This window comes from Garra rufa, chromosome 1 (assembly GCF_049309525.1).
Source record: "Garra rufa chromosome 1, GarRuf1.0, whole genome shotgun sequence".
Lineage (NCBI taxonomy): Eukaryota > Metazoa > Chordata > Actinopteri > Cypriniformes > Cyprinidae > Garra > Garra rufa.
The window spans coordinates 85,798,505-85,818,755 of NC_133361.1; the positions used below are offsets into that span (position 1 = coordinate 85,798,505).

Genomic DNA, 20,251 nt, shown 5'->3' on the forward strand with positions numbered 1-20,251 from the left:
CTTAATTTCGATCTCTTAACATTCCGAATCTAAATGATAAATGCTGGCATGCCATTAAAGCTTTGATTATGCTAAATGGCTGGGATTTTAAATATATATATATATATATATTCATTTTTAGTCTAATTATAACCTTTATAGTGTTTCATTGTCGAGTGAATCATTCACGTTCCATTTGTAAATCGTTTATGGTCACACACGGGCATTAATACAATCATAAAGTCAAAACTTTATTGGCATAATTGTCGTTCACAATATTTGCTAAATATATGCCAAATAGCATATACAGAAAGTTATTTAGGTTAAGCGATTCACAATAAAGAAAAAAGAAGATAGCTCTAAATCACTTATTATTTATTATTATTATAGGTTATTATTATTTCAATACCTGGTTAGGGCTATTTATTTTTAACGCCTGACAATTATGCCAATAACGTTTTGACTTTTTGATTGTATTTATCCCCGTGTGTGACGATAAATGAGCATGTTTTCATTTACAAATGAAACTACGTGATGATTCATTTCTCAGTAAAACAGTTTAGTATTTATATAGTCTAGTCTATTAATTAGACGAAACAAAATAAAATATGTTCAATTCAACCTTTAAACTACATTCCAGTAAAAATCAGTCATATCATATGTCAAGCATTTACAGAATCATTTACATGAACGTTAAAGAGAGCCAAATTAAGGGGTGGAAACGCACGGAAATAAAAAATATATACAAAAATAACAGGCTAATAAAAATAATATTAGTAATAGTAATACTAATGATAATGATAATGATAATAATATTAAGACAAATACGAAAAAAAGACTATTAGTTAATAGAAGGAATGTAGGCCTATTTTACTGTGTGACGATAAATTATTTCCAAATGAAACTACGTGAATGATTCACTCTTCAATTATTTGTCTATTAATTAGACTAAATAAAATACAATATATGTTAAATTTAACCTTTAAACTGCATTCCAGTAAAAACCCCAGTCATAGAACCTTTACAGTATCATTTACATTCAGAATGTTATGTAACGAGATCAAAATGAAGGAAAAAATAACGAATATAAACGAATAATACAAATATTACGAATATTAAAGAAGGTCAGTCAATGGACAAGATTGTGGGATGCATGAAATGTTTCTTGCAGAGCTATTTAATTTGAAGTAGGCCTACATGTAATACATGTAAACACTTGTGAAAGCTGTCTACATTGCGCACAGACAGCATTAGCATATACAGCATCGCCTATATAATTATTTAATATTGTATTAATTTCTATAACAATTAATATAATAATTTCTTAACTCAAAATAAAATATCTCAAATAATTCTGGGTTACTAATGTCATGCAGGTTTGTTTATTCATTAAACTCGTGGCCACGAGAAATGCATGTTGAGCAAAAATACATTTCACGAAAATAATATAAAATTACAAAACAAAGAAAACAAATGGAATGAGGGATAAGCTTTAAAGTTCACGTAAAAGCCAAATATTAAGCGGCATCCTTCATGTTTTCTTTATTCAGCAAATACTTTACAGTTTTGAATTATGTTCAGCTTCTGTTTTTATGACCATAAATGACAGTTTTTTTTTAGTTTTTTTTTTTTTAGAAAAACGTCCGAACACCGGTCTCAAAAGTAGAAGCGAAAGTCTTGTTTCCACCAGCGCGGCATTTTTTTATTCACCGTAATTGATGGATGTCTAAAACAAAAATAAGGAGAATCCTAAAACATATAAATATAAATTTCTTAAAATAATAACATCTGAACTTCGTACACAACAATACGGCAACGACTTTACAACAGGACACATTATTTTATTTTAAAGTAGCTTGTACACCAATGGATTTCAGATGTCAGGATATTTCAGACCGCATCTCCACAGCATAATCACTCTAATATTAAACATACTAACATTTTTTATTCGGCGGTCCGAGTTGCGGGCGGGTTAGTTAAAAACGTTGGTCGGGTTCGGGTTGTTTATCCACTGACCCGCGCATCACTGGTGTCAGGGCCGTGGACACTAATGTTTTGAAAAAAGTAGAGCGAGTGAGGAAAGCTTTCCCCTTCTCCCTGGCATGCATTTGAATGCTGAATTCGAAATGCAACTGAATGCAGTCGGAATCCGCCCCCAGCACCCCCAAAATAGTCTCCAAATGTTGATTACAACAAGGCAACAGACAGCATTCAACACCCCACCCCACCCCCACTCTGCCATTCATAAACATTTCGCTCTTTATACTGATGCCTCATTAACGGCTACTTTTCAGAAAACTGAAAAAAAAAAACAGGAAAAAAAACACTTCCCTTTGGTTTCCCAGAACAGACTTAAGCCTAGTTCCAGGCTTAACGAACTTCTTCGAAATAGAAGAACTACTTTTCCACTTTAAAAAAGAAGAAAAAGAAAAAAGGTGGGGAAAAATTGCATAACTCACTGGAGCACTTTTGATACTTAACAACTGTATTCGTTGTCAGTCATATAAGCTTTATTGTTTTGAAAAGTGAGCCTTCTGTTTATTTGTCTAAATTATTTTCTATATTAGGATATAATACTAGGCTATAGTATTTACATGGACATTAGGCCAAATCTACATGGGTTTCTTCCCTTTCACTTCAATTAGTTTTTAAGAAAAAAAAAGAAAAAAACTGCATGGGCAGTGCGCCATCTTAATGTACAGCATCAAAAATTTAAGAACAAATCTAAAGACAATAATAATAATAATAAAAATAATAATAATAATAAAATTAATTATTAACACTCCTAAAAGTACAGTATAGTGCTCAGATACACTTAAGTTAGGTGACCTAACCCTAGTTGATACTTTATTTCAACTTTTCAATTATTTCATTAATTTACAAATAAACAAATGCCTTTCCGATATGATATAAGTGAAAAGGGAGACGATTTCGAAAATGATTTCACCAAAAGGCGGACGCGAACTCGGGTCTCCCGCGTCAAAAACGATATATTACTCGTATTATCACTTGCGCCACTGAAAATGTTGCACAAGAGCCTTTTGTAATATTTGTAAATATGGCCTATTTGCATTGTGTAAAAACATTAAATAAAAGGCACCAGACTACAGAAAATGGCATATACTAAAGTATTTTTTTCTGTTTTTACATTTTTGCATTTATTTTGCTTCCGACGCCCATGCTTGATGATGAAGTATAGTCTATAGCAGTCATTCCCAAAGGCGGGGTCCCGACCCACAAGTGGGTCGCGGGAGATTTTGTATGGGTCGCCAAGTCGAGCACTATTTTTCAGTGTGCTATATACTCTTGATTAAAATGTATACGTGTAGTTCACCTATTAGCCGCACGAGGGAGCTCGTCGTTTTCTTCTTCTGCTTTTGTTTTTTTCTTTAGTGCTCTGCATAAAAATGGATGCTTGGCTAATTAAGAAGAAAAAGCCAGATAAAGAACAGGTTAACACTGCCAACAGTCAAAATACTGTCCCTGAGGGAAGCCAGCTTGAAAATAAACTAGCTAACGTTAGCAAAGCTACTTCAAGTAAAAAACGCCATAATGATGAAGAATGTGAGGAAAGCGGAACTAGTGGATGCTTTCGACCAGACACCGGAGCAGGTACTTCTGAGGATTTGGGAGAACAGCCTCCAAATAAGAAAAGAAAAACAAGATCAAGGCCATATAAAGACTATTTCCTGAAATATGGTTTTGTTAATTGTTCCAAAACGAACCAAGAAGCTCGACCCATGTGTGTTATATGCAGCGAAAAACTCGCAAATGAGAGTTTAAAACCAACTAAACTAAAAAGACATTTGGAAACACTTCACTTCGACTTGGCAAAGAAACCTCTGGATTTCTTTCAAAGGAAGGCACAGGAGATTGAATCATCAGCTGAGCTTCTCCGTAGAAATGTGACATTAAATGACAAAGCCCAGCTAGCATCATACATGGTTTCTTACCGTGTGGCCAAAGAAAAGCAGCCCCATACTGCTGCAGAAAAAATAATTCTGCCTGCCGCAATAGACATGGTTAGCACGGTTATTGATGAAAAAACTGCACAAAGATTAGAATGCATCCCCCTGAGTAACAACACTGTGTCCCGAAGGATAAATGACATTTCAGACAATCTTGAGGAACAGCTCATAACAAGATTGAAGGCGGCAGGGGAATTTTCAATCCAGCTGGATGAAAGCACCGACGTCTCGGACTGCGCAACTTTGTTGGTATACGTAAGGTACGTGTGGGAAACAGACTTTGTGGAGGATTTATTATGTTGCTTGAATATTCCTACTGGAACGAAAGGTGAACAGATATTTTCTGTACTGAACAACTACGTGGTTACAGAGTGTGGGTTGAGCTGGGCCAACTGTAAAGGCATAACGAGTGACGGGGCTGCAAATATGACGGGCAGAAACAGCGGAGTTGTGAAACGAATCAAGGAGGCAGCTGGTAAAGACATCGTGTGGAATCACTGTTTCATTCACCGCCAGGCTTTGGCATGCAAAGGAATACCCCCCGAGCTTGACAAAACATTGAAAGAAGTCATTCGTGTTGTGAACTTTATTAAAGGCAGCGCACTCAACAGTCGGCTTTTTGATCAGCTGTGCGCCGGCATGGGGGCGGACCACACCCATTTACTGTTTCATACTGAAGTGCGCTGGCTCTCCAAGGGTAGAGTCCTCACAAGAATATATGAACTGAGAAATGAAATTCATGCTTTTCTCCTTGAGAAAAAGTCTTCACTTGCAGAGCTGTTCACTGAAGAATGGCTTTTTACAGTGTCATATCTGGCGGATATCTTTTCATCTCTCAACGAGCTATGTTTGAAACTGCAAGGACAGAATGATGATGTTTTCCAAAACTGGAAACACATTCTCACCTTTCAAAAGTCTCTGAAGCTGTGGCTTGCACGACTCAGAAGTCCAAAACCCAGCCACTACATGTTCCCTACTGTGTTACAGAACATAGAGGAAAATAATGTCACTGACACACAAGTGAAACACCTGACTGGGCTTATAGTGACACACCTAGTTGCACTCATTAATAACTTTGAGCACTATTTCCCTAAGGACAGATATGACATTTTGCATGATAAAAGGTGGATCCAAAATCCCTTTGATTTTGAAAGTCCAGAGTCACTGCTGGAGCTTGGACTAACTGCTTCTGAAGAAACCGAACTGTTACAGCTGAGCAGTGACCAGACACTTAAAAGAAGACATGAATCCATGACATTATCATCATTTTGGGTAAGCATTTCATCTGAATACCCTGTCTTAAGCAAGGCAAGCATACTGTTGCTTATTCCTTTTACAACTACATACAAATGTGAAGTTGGGTTCTCTGTTCTCACAAAAATAAAGACAAAATACAGGAATAGACTGAATGCTGCATCTGATATGCGTGTTGCACTCTCCTCATGTACACCAAACTGGAATGCAATTCTAAAAAACAAGCAGGCCCATCTCTCCCATTAGTCGGGTAAAGTTCCTTGATTTGGTGAAACAATGATGATACTGGTGCACTTAAACATTACTCTTCTGCCTGACCAACATAAAAAATAAAAAACTTAAAAAGGCATGTTTTTGATAGTTCTGAAGGTTCATATTACTATAGTTCTAAAGATGGTTTGCATATATATTTTTGTTTTGAGAGGAAACAATGAGAGCCTGTCATACTGTGCACTTTATAAAATGTGTATATTATGAATAAAAATATATATGAATAAAAAAGTTCTCAAAAGATATTTCAGTAAGAAACTTGTTTTTGATTTAACTTAATGTTCATATTATTCTGGTAGATGTGCAAAGCATTGAATGTTATATGAAAGGCATGCATTGATTCTGTCTGGTTTGAAAACAATGAGATGCCCTGTCAACTCTTCCTTTCTCATTTTACCTCTGCATTTTACTTATTGTCAACAAGAGGTAAATAAAAAAAAAGTGCTTTGTCAAATATCTGTATCTCTTTTAAATAGTTAAGTGGAAGCTTAACTGACCATAAAAATGGTCATACATATTTTGTTAATGCATAAATTCTCTTCGTGATATATGAACTATATGGGCCTAATGTTTATTGGGTCACAAGGATTTATCGACTTTAAAATGTGGGTCCCCAGAAAAAAAGTTTGGGAAACACTGGTCTATAGGATATAACAAAGTGCTTTTCCAGTCCCGATTCGACGAGGTTTTATTCCGCATCCACCCGCTCCCGCTATATTAACTATATTATTTGCCCGCTGCCTGCTTAGAATAAATTTCTAAGCACCAAAATCGCAAAAACAAATCAAAATAATAATAATAATAATAATGATAATAAATAAATAAATTTATTAATTTTAACTCTATAAAAACTGTAGTTTATATTTATCCTCTCCATTTCTATTTCTCGCTACTCAAATTAATTGTCAGTGTATCTAAAATTGTGTATCTTAGAAAAAGAAAAAGACGAACTACCTCTTAAACATGCATATCTTAATTTGATGTTGCTTTAAAACGCTGAAATATATAATGTATTTTATTCTGAAGGTGAAAGTTGTCGAGTTATTCAACTGCCCGCGGCGCCGTCAGGATCACTTTTTTCCCCCTTTAATTAAGTGGATACAGCTTACAATACTCCTTCAAGAGTACGGGATTGCTCAAAACTATGCTATTTTACATATTTCTGTTATTTGTGTACAATCACAATGAAAAAACAGATGTGTATGCTATTTGTTAAAAAAAAAAATGGAAACGAGATGCTAGTTTAAGGGCGCATCACAGAAATTGCCTACAATTCTGCATATAGGCTTGCTACTTATTAATTTTATTTTATTTCGTTTTGTTAAATTATTGTTCATTAAGAAAATTATATTTCGCATATGGGCATTTTTATTTATTTTACATACAGCTTTTTTGGGGTTTTCTCTGTGCATTAGCTCTGCGCGTGACGTTCTGATGTTTCTGCTGCTTTTTGCTTGTGTACAATTAACCCCTCAAAACGAATTTAGCTGTTATTAATGTGACACAGCCACGTTTCAATTTAAATTTAAATGTAATTTAACACAATCTGGTCGATAATAGGCTAATAACTAAACGCGTCGGTTGTCGTTTGAAGAAAAAAAAACAGAAATTAACATTTCTATTTTCAATGCAGTCTAATAAAAGTTCATCAGGAAAAAAAGAAAAGAAAATAATAATAAAACTGCTCCTGCTTATGAATAAATTTTTGCTTGATGATGAAGTATCTAAATAGTCTATACTCTATAGGATATAACAAAGTGCTTTTCCAGTCCCGCTTCCACGAGGTTTTATTCCGCATCCACCCGCTCCGCGCTATATTAACTATATTATTCGCCCGCTGCCCGCTTAGAATACATTTCTAAGCACCAAAATCGCAAAAATACTGTAGTTTATATTTATCCTTCCCATTTCTATTTGTCTCTACTCAAATTAATTGTCAGTGTATCTAAAATTGTGTATCTTAGAAAAAGAAAAAGACGAACTACCTCTTAAACATGCATATCTTAATTTGATGTTGCTTTAAAACGCTGAAATATATAATGTATTTTATTGTGAAGGTGAAAGTTGTCGAGTTATTTAACTGCCTGCGGCGCCTTCAGGATCACTTGATTTTTTCCCCCTTAATAGAGTGGATACAGCTTACAATACTCGTTCAAGACTACGGCATTGCTCAAAACTATGCTATTTTACATATTTCTGTTATTTGTGTACAATCACAATTAAAAAAAAAAAAACAGATGTGTAGGCTATTTGTAAAAAAAAAATAATAATGGAAACAAGATGCTGGTTTAAGGGCGCATCACAGAAATTGCCTAAAATTCTGCATACAGGCTTGCTACTTATTAATTTGTTAAATTATTATTCATTCAGAAAAGAAAAACATATATTTCTTATATGGGCCTATTTTATTTATTATTATGTATAGGTTTATTGGGTTTTTCTCTGTGCATAAGCTCTGCGCGTGAGGTTCTGATGTTTATGCTGCTTCTTGCTTGTGTATAATTAATCCCTGAAAACGAATTTAGCGGTTTACGTCAGTTGTCGGTTGGAAAAATAAAATAACTGAAATTAACATTTCTATTTCCGATGCAGTCTAATAAATGTTCGTCAGGAAAACAAAGAAAGAAAACAAAATAACAATACAACTGCACCTGCTTATGAATAGGCTATCTTTTTGCTATTGGTTTGAACCATAATTTCAGGAAAGAGGAATCATTGAACCATTGTACTGGTATTTGTGACCAACACCCCCTAGAGCTGGCCATGGTGTTTGGCTACAGAATGTTGTTCCTTGCGCCACCTGGTGGATATTATATGAAGTGCAACAACGTTGTAAAAAAATTAAAAAAAGCCACTGCGGTAGGACGCGTGCCCACGCGTGCCAAATTGCAGGCTGCCGCGTGAAAATAGACGCATTTTTAATGGCCAGATCTGTACGTGCCTTGGTCATGTGGAAAAAGCCCTGGTTCCTCTCACAAGGGCCAGTGCTGGGAGCTCCTTGCCGCTGCGTCACGCTAGCGACAGATGCATCCCTCACCGGGTGGGGGGTGGTCATGAGTGGCCGCCCCGCCCACGGTCTATGGAACGACCAGCATCACTCTTGGCGCATAAATTGCCTAGAAATGCTGGCGGTATTCCTGGCCTTGAAGCATTTCCTTCCAGACCTAAGAAACCGTCATGTGCTGGTCCGCACAGACAGCACCGCGGTGGTCTATTACATAAACCACCAGGGAGGTCTGCGTTCACGCCCCTTACACACGCTGGCGTACCAGATCATCATGTGGTCACAAGGGAAGCTTCTTTCATTGAGAGCAGTTCACATTCCGGGACGCCTCAATGTGGGAGCAGACGTCCTGTCGAGGCAGGGGCCGAGGCCCGGGGAATGGATGCTTCACCCTCTCGTGGTCAAGCAGATATGGAGAGTCTTTGGTCAAGCCCAAGTGGACCTCTTTGCGACTCAGGAGACATCGCAATGTCCCCTTTGGTACTCTCTAGTTCCTCCAGCTCCTCTCGGACTGGATGCCATGGTACAGACGTGGCCGAGGCTTCGTCTGTACGCTTTTCCCCCGATCGCTCTGCTCCCGGGAGTTCTGGAAAGAGTGCGCCGGTACGGAGTACGGCTGCTGCTAGTAGCCCCGTACTGGCCGGCCCGAGTATGGTTCTCGGACATAATCACCCTCCTCGACGGCTCTCCGTGGGAGACTCCTGTCAGGAGGGACCTTCTTTCTCAGGCTGGGGGCGCAATCTGCCACCCCCACCCAGAGAAGTGTAAGTTATGGGTGTGGCCCCTGAGGGGGCACAACTCATAGAAGCTGGTCTCCCAACCGAGGTTGTCGAGACTATCCTTCAATCCAGAGCTCCCTCTACGAGGAAACTTTATGGCCTAAAGTGGAACCTGTTTGCGTCATGGTGTCATGAACTCCACTTAGACCCAGTTCACTGCCCGGTTGGTACAGTGCTGGAGTTCCTGCAAACTCGTTTGTCCGCTGGGTTAGCTCAGTCCACCCTGAAGGTGTACGTGGCGGCTATATCGGCTTACCACGCCCCTCAGGGCGGCCTACCAGTGGGCAGAAACCCCCTAGTCTCACGTTTCCTCCGCGGTGCACTTAGGCTGAGGCCTCGTGCAAGACCGAGAGTCCCTACATGGGACCTGGCTGTGGTGCTGGAAGCGCTGTGTAAGCCTCCCTTCGAGCCTCTGGAGGAGGCCTCCGATCGGATGCTTACCCTAAAAACAGCACTACTGTTGGCGCTAACGTCTCTTAAGAGAGTCGGGGACCTGCAGGCCCTCTCAGTGGCCCCTTCGTATATTGACTTTGCCCCAGGGTTGGCCAAAGCATTTCTTTACCCAAGAGCTGGGAACATACCCAAGGTCCCCTCAGTAACACCACAGCCAATAACGCTGCTAGCGTTCTATCCTCCTCCATTCGTGGAGCACGACCAGAGGAAGTATAACTTGATGTGTCCAGTAAGAGCACTAGATACTTATGTCCACAGAGCTGCCCTGTGGCGTAAATCAGAGCAATTGTTTGTCTGTTACGGCCCCCCTAAGAGGGGGTGCCCGGCTTCCAAGTCTACCATCAGTAGATGGATCGTTGATGCCATCTCTACTGCATACGAGTCCTCTGGTCTCCCATCCCTGATGGGAGTCAAGGCTCACTCAACTTGAGGCGTCGCAGCCTCCAGAGCTCTGATGGCAGGTGTCCCGATCCAGGACATCTGCAGTGCGGCGGGTTGGTCCTCACCTCTTACGTTCGTCAGATTCTACGAACTAGACCTCAGAGCCACTCCGGGCTCAGTCATCTTTCAGCCCTAGCACAAAGGCTAGGCTCAAGAGGTCAAAAAGGCGCTTTCCTTCAAGCAAGGAAAAGAGTTTGTACCCCTCGTGCTCTGGCAAGTTCCCCAGACAAAGGCGTATGACTCTCTATATTCTATCCAGCCTCGTGTGCCTGAGGGCCGAGGCCTGTATTCCTCGTGTCTGGTGGTTGATCACAGACAGAGATGAGTTCCAGTGTCCTGGCAGGATCACCAGGCACTTTCTACGTCCCTCTTGTACTGGCTATATGCAGACAACGGACTACCATTTCTCCTCGTGTGCCTGAGGGCCGAGGAGCATTTCTCACCCTGCACTGGTCGTGTGACAGGCAGCGGTTGAGAACCTTATCCTCGTGTGCCTGAGGGCCGAGGTCCTTTATCCCTCTCGTCTGGTGGCGGATCACAGACAGAGATGAATTCCAGTGCCCTGGCAAGATCACCAGGCACTTCTCGTATCCCTCTTGTGCTGGCTGTAATGCAGACAAAGGATTACTATCTCTCCTCGCGCGTCCAAGGGCCGAGGAATACCTTTCTCCCCCTGCACTGGTCTGATGACAGGCAGCGGTCGAGAACCCTATCCTCGCGTGCCTGATGGCCGAGGTCTCTTATCCCTCTTGTCTGGTGCTGGATCACAGACAGAGATGAATTCCAGTGCTCTGGCAAGGTCACCAGGCACTTCTCGAGTTCCTTTTGTACTGGCTGTAATGCAGACAAAGGACCACCATCTCTCCTCATGCGCCTGAGGGCCGAGGAGCCTTTCTCCCCCTACAGTGGTCTGATGACAGGCAGCGCTTGAGTACCCTAGCCTCGCGTGCCTAAAGGCCGAGGCCTACTCTATCCCTCTTGTCTGGTGGTTGATCACAGACAGAGATGAATTCCAGTGCTCTGGCAAGGTCACCAGACACTTCTTGCGTCCCTCTTGTACTGGCTGTAATGCAGACAAAGGACCGCCACTTCTCCTCGAGTGCCTGAGGGCCGAGGTTCATTATCCATCTTGTCTGGTGATGAATCACAGACAGAGATGAGTTACCACTCGCGTCCTGGCAAGATCACCAGGCGAGTTGCCACAGTGTCTCATCAGGTAATTATTTCTAGACACTGTCCCTTCTCGGTCTTGCGAGACCAGACGAAGGATGGCACGACCTCGTGGGCTCGAGGGCTGAGGTCTCCTTTCCCTCTGATCTGGTGGGCAGGTTTTCCAGGCTGAGGCTTGTATTGCATTGTAACGCTGTTTTTCCCCCCTTGTTCTAGCAGACACTAGGCAGGGTGCGGAAATTATGGGGGCGTTGATACTTCGTTCCCCATAGCGTTTCAGGACGCAGTGTAGAGTTCCTGGAAGGGAACGTCTAGGGTTACGTATGTAACCCTGGTTCCCTGAGGGAACGAGACACTGCGTCTCGGACCATAATTCCCGCATCCCTGCCGCGCTCGCTTCATTCCTTTGAGGCTGACGCCGGCTTCAAACGCACGTGCTTTTATACTTCCTGGTCGATGACGTCACCGCGCCTGTGACGTCACTCCCGTTTCTCATTGGACGTTGGACATGACTCAGAGTGCGGCCCGCCAATGGCGTTCCCCATAGCGTTTCAGGACGCAGTGTCTCGTTCCCTCAGGGAACCAGGGTTACATACGTAACCCAAGACGTTTTCAAACGACTGCTAAAAACCCATCTTTTTCAAATCTATCTGACCCAATTAAAAAAAAAAAAAATCTTTCTTGATCTTGTCTTTATAGCATGTGCTCATCTAACAATGCCTGATGTATGGTATTTTCGAGCACTTCCCGCTTCGATCTGACTCTTAGGATGATCGCTTGCTGTTCTCCCCAATTGTAAGTCGCTTTGGATAAAAGCGTCAGCCAAATGAATAAATGTAAAATGTAAATGTACTTCAACAGCATGTATTTGTCTTAGTAAGTAAATAATAATTTGTTATCATACTTATGGATTATAAATTGACATAAAAAAATTTTTTATTAACATTAAAGTGCACATTGCAGGTTAAAAAAGAATTCGAGATAAACATATATTCGTGAATGAAAATACTATACGAACCGTTAATGCACTATTTGAAAATATTTTACAAGACCTAAGGGCACAAATTTAGAAGACAAAGTGACGGTTTCCTTGACCGCTCTCAAAAACAGCCTTTTTTTCCACACTGCGTCATATGACGTCACGAGAGGTAGTCGTTCGCCTAGCTCTGTTGCTGTTCAGTAGGAGCAGTCGTGAGTTAGTGTGTTTTCAGTAGTTATTTTTAATTTCAATTGATCATCGTCATGGTAAATTATTGTGTTTATGGACTGTCAGCCTGTCAGGACATCATGTCCACGGGTTTACTTACAATAAAAAGAATGGTGCTATCTTCCGTAAATGGGTGCGTTTGTGCGGATGAAGTGACGGGCCTATACTAATGCATCTGCATCGAAAAACGCGTTCACTTTACACTGGAGGATTATCATCCTGGCGATATGATGCAGTTCAACATGAGATCCTGAAGCAAGAACCAAGTGAGGCTTAGAGCTGGTGCAGTTCCTTCTGTGCACACAGCACCTTCGTCGGTTCCGCTGTCAGACTGTGGTTAGTCAGAAGCCTTCAGAGATGCAGCTCGACGAAAACGTGAACTGCACCGTAAGTCTTGTTTTTCTTCTCATAACTTCTCATAAAAACCAAAATCTGTGAACATATTTATTTAAATAATGAGAAAACGAGATGTGTATAAATTTTTGTAAAGCACCATAGCTGGTAAGCATTAGCAATATCATTTTAAGAACCGTGTAAAAACGGTACCATAGGAGAAGGCATTACTGGTCAGTTATCATCAGTTTGTTAATATTATTATATTGTTAATATTACAGCTTGGTCACATTGTTTGCACTGCTAATTTGTGATTTTTTTGTCATGTGTGTTTTTAGGGTTTTGGGAGACATTGCAAGACATGAGGCTGTGTGAAGATCTGAAGCAGTGGAGCCAGCTGTTATTAACCACCTCTAAAATAACACATTAGTGTGATACCCACACTGAAAATATTTTTCTTTCAGTAGTATATGTTTTGTACATCTACATGTATATATTAACAGTTGCAATGTTGTGTTTTAAGCTGGGTATTAACAGTACTATGAAATAATATTTATGATTTATTGCTGTATAAATTAAACTGAATTGAATTAGCCATAAATGCAGATCTGCTTGATATACATGTTGTACACTTCATATAAAAAAAATTATACAGTAAGACAATTTGTGATTTTGATTATTTTTTATTGTTTGTCACCAAAATGGGGCCATTCAAAACATTTATAAAGTAATCCTTCCTCTGTAAACTGTCTAATAGCTGACACAACACATGCAGGTAAGGGCTTCCTGATGAAAACCAGCAGACAACTTGACTGTATGCTGTCAATATTAATTGTCCTATACCAATGGCATCAAAAAGTTTTACTTTACATGTATTTGTCACCTAAATATAGTCAAACTTTAATTTACTGTTTATTTGTACGTACAAGTATTTAGCTCAGAGTAATAAATGATCTCTATCATAAACTTACTCATGCCTGCTGGCCTGGAGATGTCTATGCCCCTTCCTAAAATGCATTTAAGCTATATGTAGAACCTATTTTGATTTCAGACAGCAAGCCTCAAAGCCTAGGTGCAGAGTCAGAGACAGCACATCAAGTTTGGGGGTATTTCCCATATAAGCATATAATAAAACAAAAAGGTGTTTATCTCTCTCTCGCGCGCGCGGTAATAAAAACCCGCTATATCGCGTAACGTTTGCGTCAGATATGAATGATTATGACACGTTTGATCAACGATCATTCGTTTGTGTTAGTAGAATCAATACTTCTAGATGACAAATGCTATGATTTTGCCCGATTAGATATCGTCAGCTAACACTGATCTCTCACAGACACCTGCCCTGTTCTCCTCACACCACAACTTAATTTGTCTCCTCTGACCGTTGTTCTGTTTAATCCTGGCATGTCCCTGCCCTCTTGGCAACTTAGCAGGCTCATAATTGTGTCTGTGGTTCGTCATACAAGTGTAAATAAACATTTTAAATGTTCTCTGCGTCCGAACAGTCATTGCAATCCATTGTTTTCCTATGGTTTACATTGACCGCTCTCCCTCTCGTTACGTCACTACCGGTTTGCCAGTTTTTCAGATGCGGAAGTAAAATTCTCTCACAAAAACGACTCTAGAAGCCTTAATAGCGTATTTTGAAGTATATTTTAAAGAAAATCTGGTTCCTACATTATTTTTCTATACATCAATTCACCGGAGTCTCTAACCTGCAATATGCACTTTAAGTAATGTTTAATTTCGTTCGTTTCACTCTCTGGAAATGTATAGAAAAAATACAGTTTTTACTTGGAATTAGTTTTTAATCCCTGGATTTAAACAAGCATATGAGATCATTTATATATATTATTGCTTGAATAAACGTTTAAAAATAGTGCTAGAAATTGTATTTTTAATTTTCATGCACACTGGCTCCAATTTTAACAGACCTAGGCATTTGAAAAGACATAGTGAAAGTTTTTAATAATTCCAACTTGGAAATGATGAAGATGTATGTCACAAGGAGAGTCAGAGACGTGCGGATCCATTTGCAGCATTTATTAGAATGGTCAACAGGCCAGAATAATCACCAGAAAACAGGAACAACGTAGGAAATCCAGTAAACAGTTCGATACTCAGGCAATGGTCGCAATGGCAGGTAGCAGGAATCGTCAACGGGGTACACAGTCCAGAGTCATACACAGATAATCCAACACAGAGAAAAACGCTTAGAATTACGACCATGGGAACAATAAGACTTCGCCATGAGGCTGTGTGTGTGTGTGGCTTAAATGCATGTGTGTGAATGAGGAACAGGTGTGCAGCAATCAGTTCAGTGGGAAACGAGGAGCAGCTGTGTGCAGTGATTGGTGCAGTGGCTTATGGGGATTGCAGTCCAGAATGTGTGTGCAAGAGTTCATGATGAGATAGACCAGATACGTGACAGAGCCCCTCCCCAAGGAGCGGCTTCCAGACGCTCTAACCACATAATACAACCTGGAGGGTGGTGGAGCGGAGGCGGAACAGGGGGAGGGATGGAGGGCCAGGTCCATGTAGGGGTACTGGAACCACGAACTGAGGTGGAGCCGACGGAGGGAGAAGCCATGGCGGAGGAAGGGTTGGCTCCTGCATGGGGCCGACCGACGGAGGTGGAGCCGGTGGAGCCCGAGGCGGAACCGGAGAGTCGATGGTCCTGGGCGACACAGAGGATCCGGAGGGCCAAGGCGGAACCCAAGGCTCTGGCGACCCCGGCGGAGATGGAGGTCCGGAGGTACGCAGCGGAGCCGGAGTGACAGAGGATCGAGGCTGTGCCCACGGGAGGGAGGAGGTCCACAGAGCCGGCAGGACGGAGTGACGAGGCACAGCCTGAGGAGTAGAGTCCAGAGGCGAAGGTGGGGCGACGACTGACCGGGGCGGAGCCGGAGAGACGATGGAGCCCGGAGGAGCTGGTGGGCCGACGGCCGACAACGGAGACGAGGGAGCACAGAGCCGGGGTGGAGCCGCAGGGTCGGAGGGCCGAGGTGGAGTCCAGGACTCTGAGACTGGAGGTGATGGTGAGGGGTCCTTCAGTCTGGACACCGATGGAGACTGGCAGTCCCACGGCAAGTCCTCTGCACCGAAGGTGGGATGTTGGTGAGCAGAGGGACTGTCAGGAGACAGAGGTGGCGGAACTGGAGCAGCAGGGAGGGTGGGTGGGAACAGTCCATGCATGAGCTCCGTGACCAGAACCGGGCAGACAGGAATCTCAGGACGACTGGATAGAACCAGCGGAGTCTCTGGAAGGCTGGACGGAACCAGCGGAGTCTCTGGAAGACTGGGCGGAACCAGCGGAGTCTCTGGAAGAGCAGGCTCTGAGCGAGCGGTCACTGGAGGGCGCTCTGGCGGCGGAGACTCAGGAAGGCCGGGCAGGACCATTGGAGACTCTGGAAGGCCGGGCGGAACCAGCGGAGACTCTGGAAGGCTGGGCGGAACCAGCGGAGACTCTGGAAGGCCGGGCAGGACCATTGGAGACTCTGGAAGGCTGGGCGGGACCAGCGGAGACTCTGGAAGGCCGGGCAGGACCAGCGGAGACTCTGGAAGGCTGGGCGGAACCAGCGGAGGCTCTGGAAGGCTGGTAGACATCTTACGCTGTGGCTCTGAGCAAGCAGACATCTTGTGCTGTGGCCTTAGGCTGGCAGACATCTCGTGCTGAGGCTCAGGGCTAGCAGACATCTTGTGCTGTGGCTCTTTTAAAACATCCACAGTTAACATAGAGCCACATAGCAACAACGCATACTGCATATAGTCCTCCACTGAACATTTAAATTTCCCTCCAGGCAACAGTGATTTAGTGGGTTCATTAAGTCCAAAGCGGAATATGTCCTTTAGCCACACTTCATCATAAAATGGTATTTGAAGTGAAAACTTACAAAACAGTTGAGTATATTCCTCAATGGGTAGCTTGGCTTGTTGCAGATGAAGTAATTGGTCGACTGGGTCCATGATTGAGCTGGTAGTGAATAAAGCCGCTGGATCCAAGTGTGGCGAAGTCTTCTGTCACAAGGAGGAGTCAGAGACGTGCGGATCCATTTGCAGCATTTATTAGAATGGTCAACAGGCCAGAATAATCACCAGAAAACAGGAACAACGTAGGAAATCCAGTAAACAGTTCGATACTCAGGCAATGGTCGCAATGGCAGGTAGCAGGAATCGTCAACGGGGTACACAGTCCAGAGTCATACACAGATAATCCAACACAGAGAAAAACGCTTAGAATTACGACCATGGGAACAATAAGACTTCGCCATGAGGCTGTGTGTGTGTGTGGCTTAAATGCATGTGTGTGAATGAGGAACAGGTGTGCAGCAATCAGTTCAGTGGGAAACGAGGAGCAGCTGTGTGCAGTGATTGGTGCAGTGGCTTATGGGGATTGCAGTCCAGAATGTGTGTGCAAGAGTTCATGATGAGATAGACCAGATACGTGACAGTATAGTTAAGTTTATAACAGTTTATAACTGTATAGTTTGTTGTGTGTATTGCACTTTCTGTGCGTTTTTCATGCACTGTTAATAAAAAGATCAGATTTTCATTCAGTGGCATTCATAATCTCTTGTTTTCACCACGTAATAATTTGTCCAATGGAAATTCTGATTGGCTGGTAACTTCAGAAAGTTACCAGCCACTTTGGCTGGTGATCAAAATATTAATTTTGAACCCTGCAAGTAACCTATTACTGATAACTATAACTATAGAGATTGAATGGTAGTGTAGATCCTAATCTTATCGTAGCTTTACATTTTCCGCTGGTCTTTAATAGCTTTTAATAGTTTTGTGTGTTTTAGATGTTTGTGCTTTGAGCAATTCAAAATGGTGTTAATTTGGATTTGTCTTTTTTGCATTAGACCTGATGACACTGAAAGAGGAGAGTCAAGAACTCAATGAAAAGGAGGATCATCTCCAGCATAATAAAAGTGTTTTTACTTGCCAACAGTGTGCAAAAACTTTAAGCAGAAAAGAATACCTTAAAAACCACATTAGAATTCACACTGGAGAAAAGCCTTACAGATGTCAACAGTGTGGAAAGAGTTTCATTCGAAAAGGAAACCTTAATTACCATCTGAAAGTTCACACTGGAAAGAGACCCTTTGTCTGTCAACAGTGTAGAGAATTTTGGTTAGCTCAAAGAATTTAAGATGATCCATATATGTGTGTATATGCATGAGACTGTTTCTCTCATCACATATACACTGCGAAACTCCACCAGGTCTTATGACCAATGAATAGGATGAAATGAGTTATTTAAAACATACATTTCAGTCAGGGAAAGTAGTTTAACTCACAGGAAATCGTGTATAATAATCGTCATTAAATATACGCAATTTCCAGTTTCTGATCAGTAACAGTAATAATGATATCGACTGGTTTCTTTGTCCAGCAAATTGTTCAGTGATACCCATTACTCTGACGTTGGCTCGTCGTCAAGGCAACGTATTTTTACTAATCAGAACGGAGTTAAAACAATTGAACAGAATAGGGCTTAAGGTAGCAATATGAGATCGAAACAGTTTAAGTGACCTTTGTAATGTAAGCATTCAGCACAGAGAATCATTATATGTGAATATATGGTTGTTTATTAAACTATTCTACTTACAAACGATCGCACATAGACAAACGTACATAAAACACAAATAGACAGAGAACGCGTGAGAGAGAGAGAGTAAGAGAGAGAAAGAGAGAGAGAGTAAGAGAGAGAGACAGAAAGTGAGTTTGCAAGGGACAGGAATGAAAACGGTTCTGAACAACCTGAAATCGTTTCTTTTATAAAACGCCTTAAACGCAGCTATCTACGTTTGTAGAAAGGACGGATACTTGCAAGCTTGGTTCCGCATTGGTTCCGTATGTGTTCAGTTCAGAAAGTCCTTTCCAGTTCCTTGAGAGTATTGCAGGCCTCATCATCTCCATTGCTAGGTGAGGTCGTTCACGCCCACAGTTGGACCTTGTCCAATCCGGTTGATCTGAGTTTTGGAGGGAAGATTGAAAGTCTTTGTCTCTCACAATGGTGTTTTGCATGTGGAAGCTGATTAGTTGTTTGGCCACAAGACTTTCAAAAGTTCAATTATACCTATAAAGCAAGGAGTTATTAAGATGCCACAAACATTAACATTTAGGGAATAATAAATGCTGCTCATAGACACCAAACATGATCTATGTATCTTCTCGTTTGACTGAGTGATTTTAAATGTGAGAGTCTTAGCATGCGCAATAATTTACCTATTACGGATTAATGTTTGAGGCCGACATACATAACAGAAACAACAATATAAGAAAAGCTAACACATTGATATGTTTACATTTCTATATAACTGTATGTCTGAATAAGGAAAGTGTATCTGCATTTCTGTAAGAGTCTTATCTTGATGGTGGGGGATGAGTTGGATAGTGACCAGAGGTCTGGCTCATAGCACATAGGTGTTAATCATGGGGGAGAAGTCATTTAAGGAATATAACTAGTTATTTCATGTCTGATGGGCTCCAGGCACTACATATCCCCTCTTTCGAACGTTGTTGTCCGTCCAACAGAGAACAGCGAGCGACGTCAAAGGTGCGGAACAATCAGGCATGCACCCGGCACTCATGGCTGGAAGAGAGAGGTGGCTTTCTGGAGGTTGGTGCTTCAAGGAGTGGCTATGGTGCCGTGGTCGACGTTATCAGGTGTGATAATGTAGACAGTGGCAAGGTATGGGTCCTCGAGCTTTGTGCAACAGGTGTCGAGGCACTGTCACTTGTCATCCTGACCCAGGTTGGTTTGTGACAGGTGGTTGTTATCTAGTATCTGTGGTCCCTGCAGTCTGGAATCGCTGGTTGGACTCTCACTTGTGAGAGGGCAGGTAGTTCCAGGGTTCGCAGAGAATTGTCGTAAAGATTTTGTAGTGTAAAGAAAGTTTCCGACGGACCCGGTTAGGGTGCAGGAGGGCACGGGTGTCTGTTATCCCGCTGTTTTGCTCAAATGTCATCAGGCGTCTGATGTTGGGGGTGTCGACAATGACTTGAGCGGGTCTGAGTGGTGTTGGTAGGGGTTTTGCTGTTGGGCCTGTGGGCCCGTTGCTCCATTCAACATTGTCTGGCTGCTCCTGAGGTGTCGGCTTGTCTTATGGGATGCTTTTTCCTTTTAGGAAGTCTAATGCGGTGTTGCGTTGGGCAAGGAGTCAGAAGTTTATCTTTCAGTACTTCTCAGTGGAGTTTCATTCAAGGAGCTCTTTGTTAGCATCAGAAACTCTGTTCTGGAAAAGCAGGCGTGTCCAGCTGTCCTTGTGGGTGTCGGTTAATTTTGGTACTCGGAGACTTGCAGGTTCAGTTCATTTACCTCCTGTCTGAGGCCCTTGAGGGTGTGGGCCAAGGAGAAGATGATGCTGCTCAGCTCCTGGTTGTC

At 42.0% G+C, this 20,251-nt stretch overlaps 1 protein-coding gene across 1 annotated transcript; it reads left to right on the forward strand.

Annotated features, from left to right (window-relative positions):
• The first annotated feature begins 3,386 nt into the window (after positions 1-3,386).
• Positions 3,387-5,447, forward strand: LOC141321396 (protein FAM200A-like). The gene has a single exon (XM_073833371.1). The coding sequence runs from the start codon at positions 3,387-3,389 to the stop codon at positions 5,445-5,447; it is 2,061 nt and encodes a 686-aa protein (XP_073689472.1).
• The last annotated feature ends 14,804 nt before the right edge of the window (positions 5,448-20,251 follow it).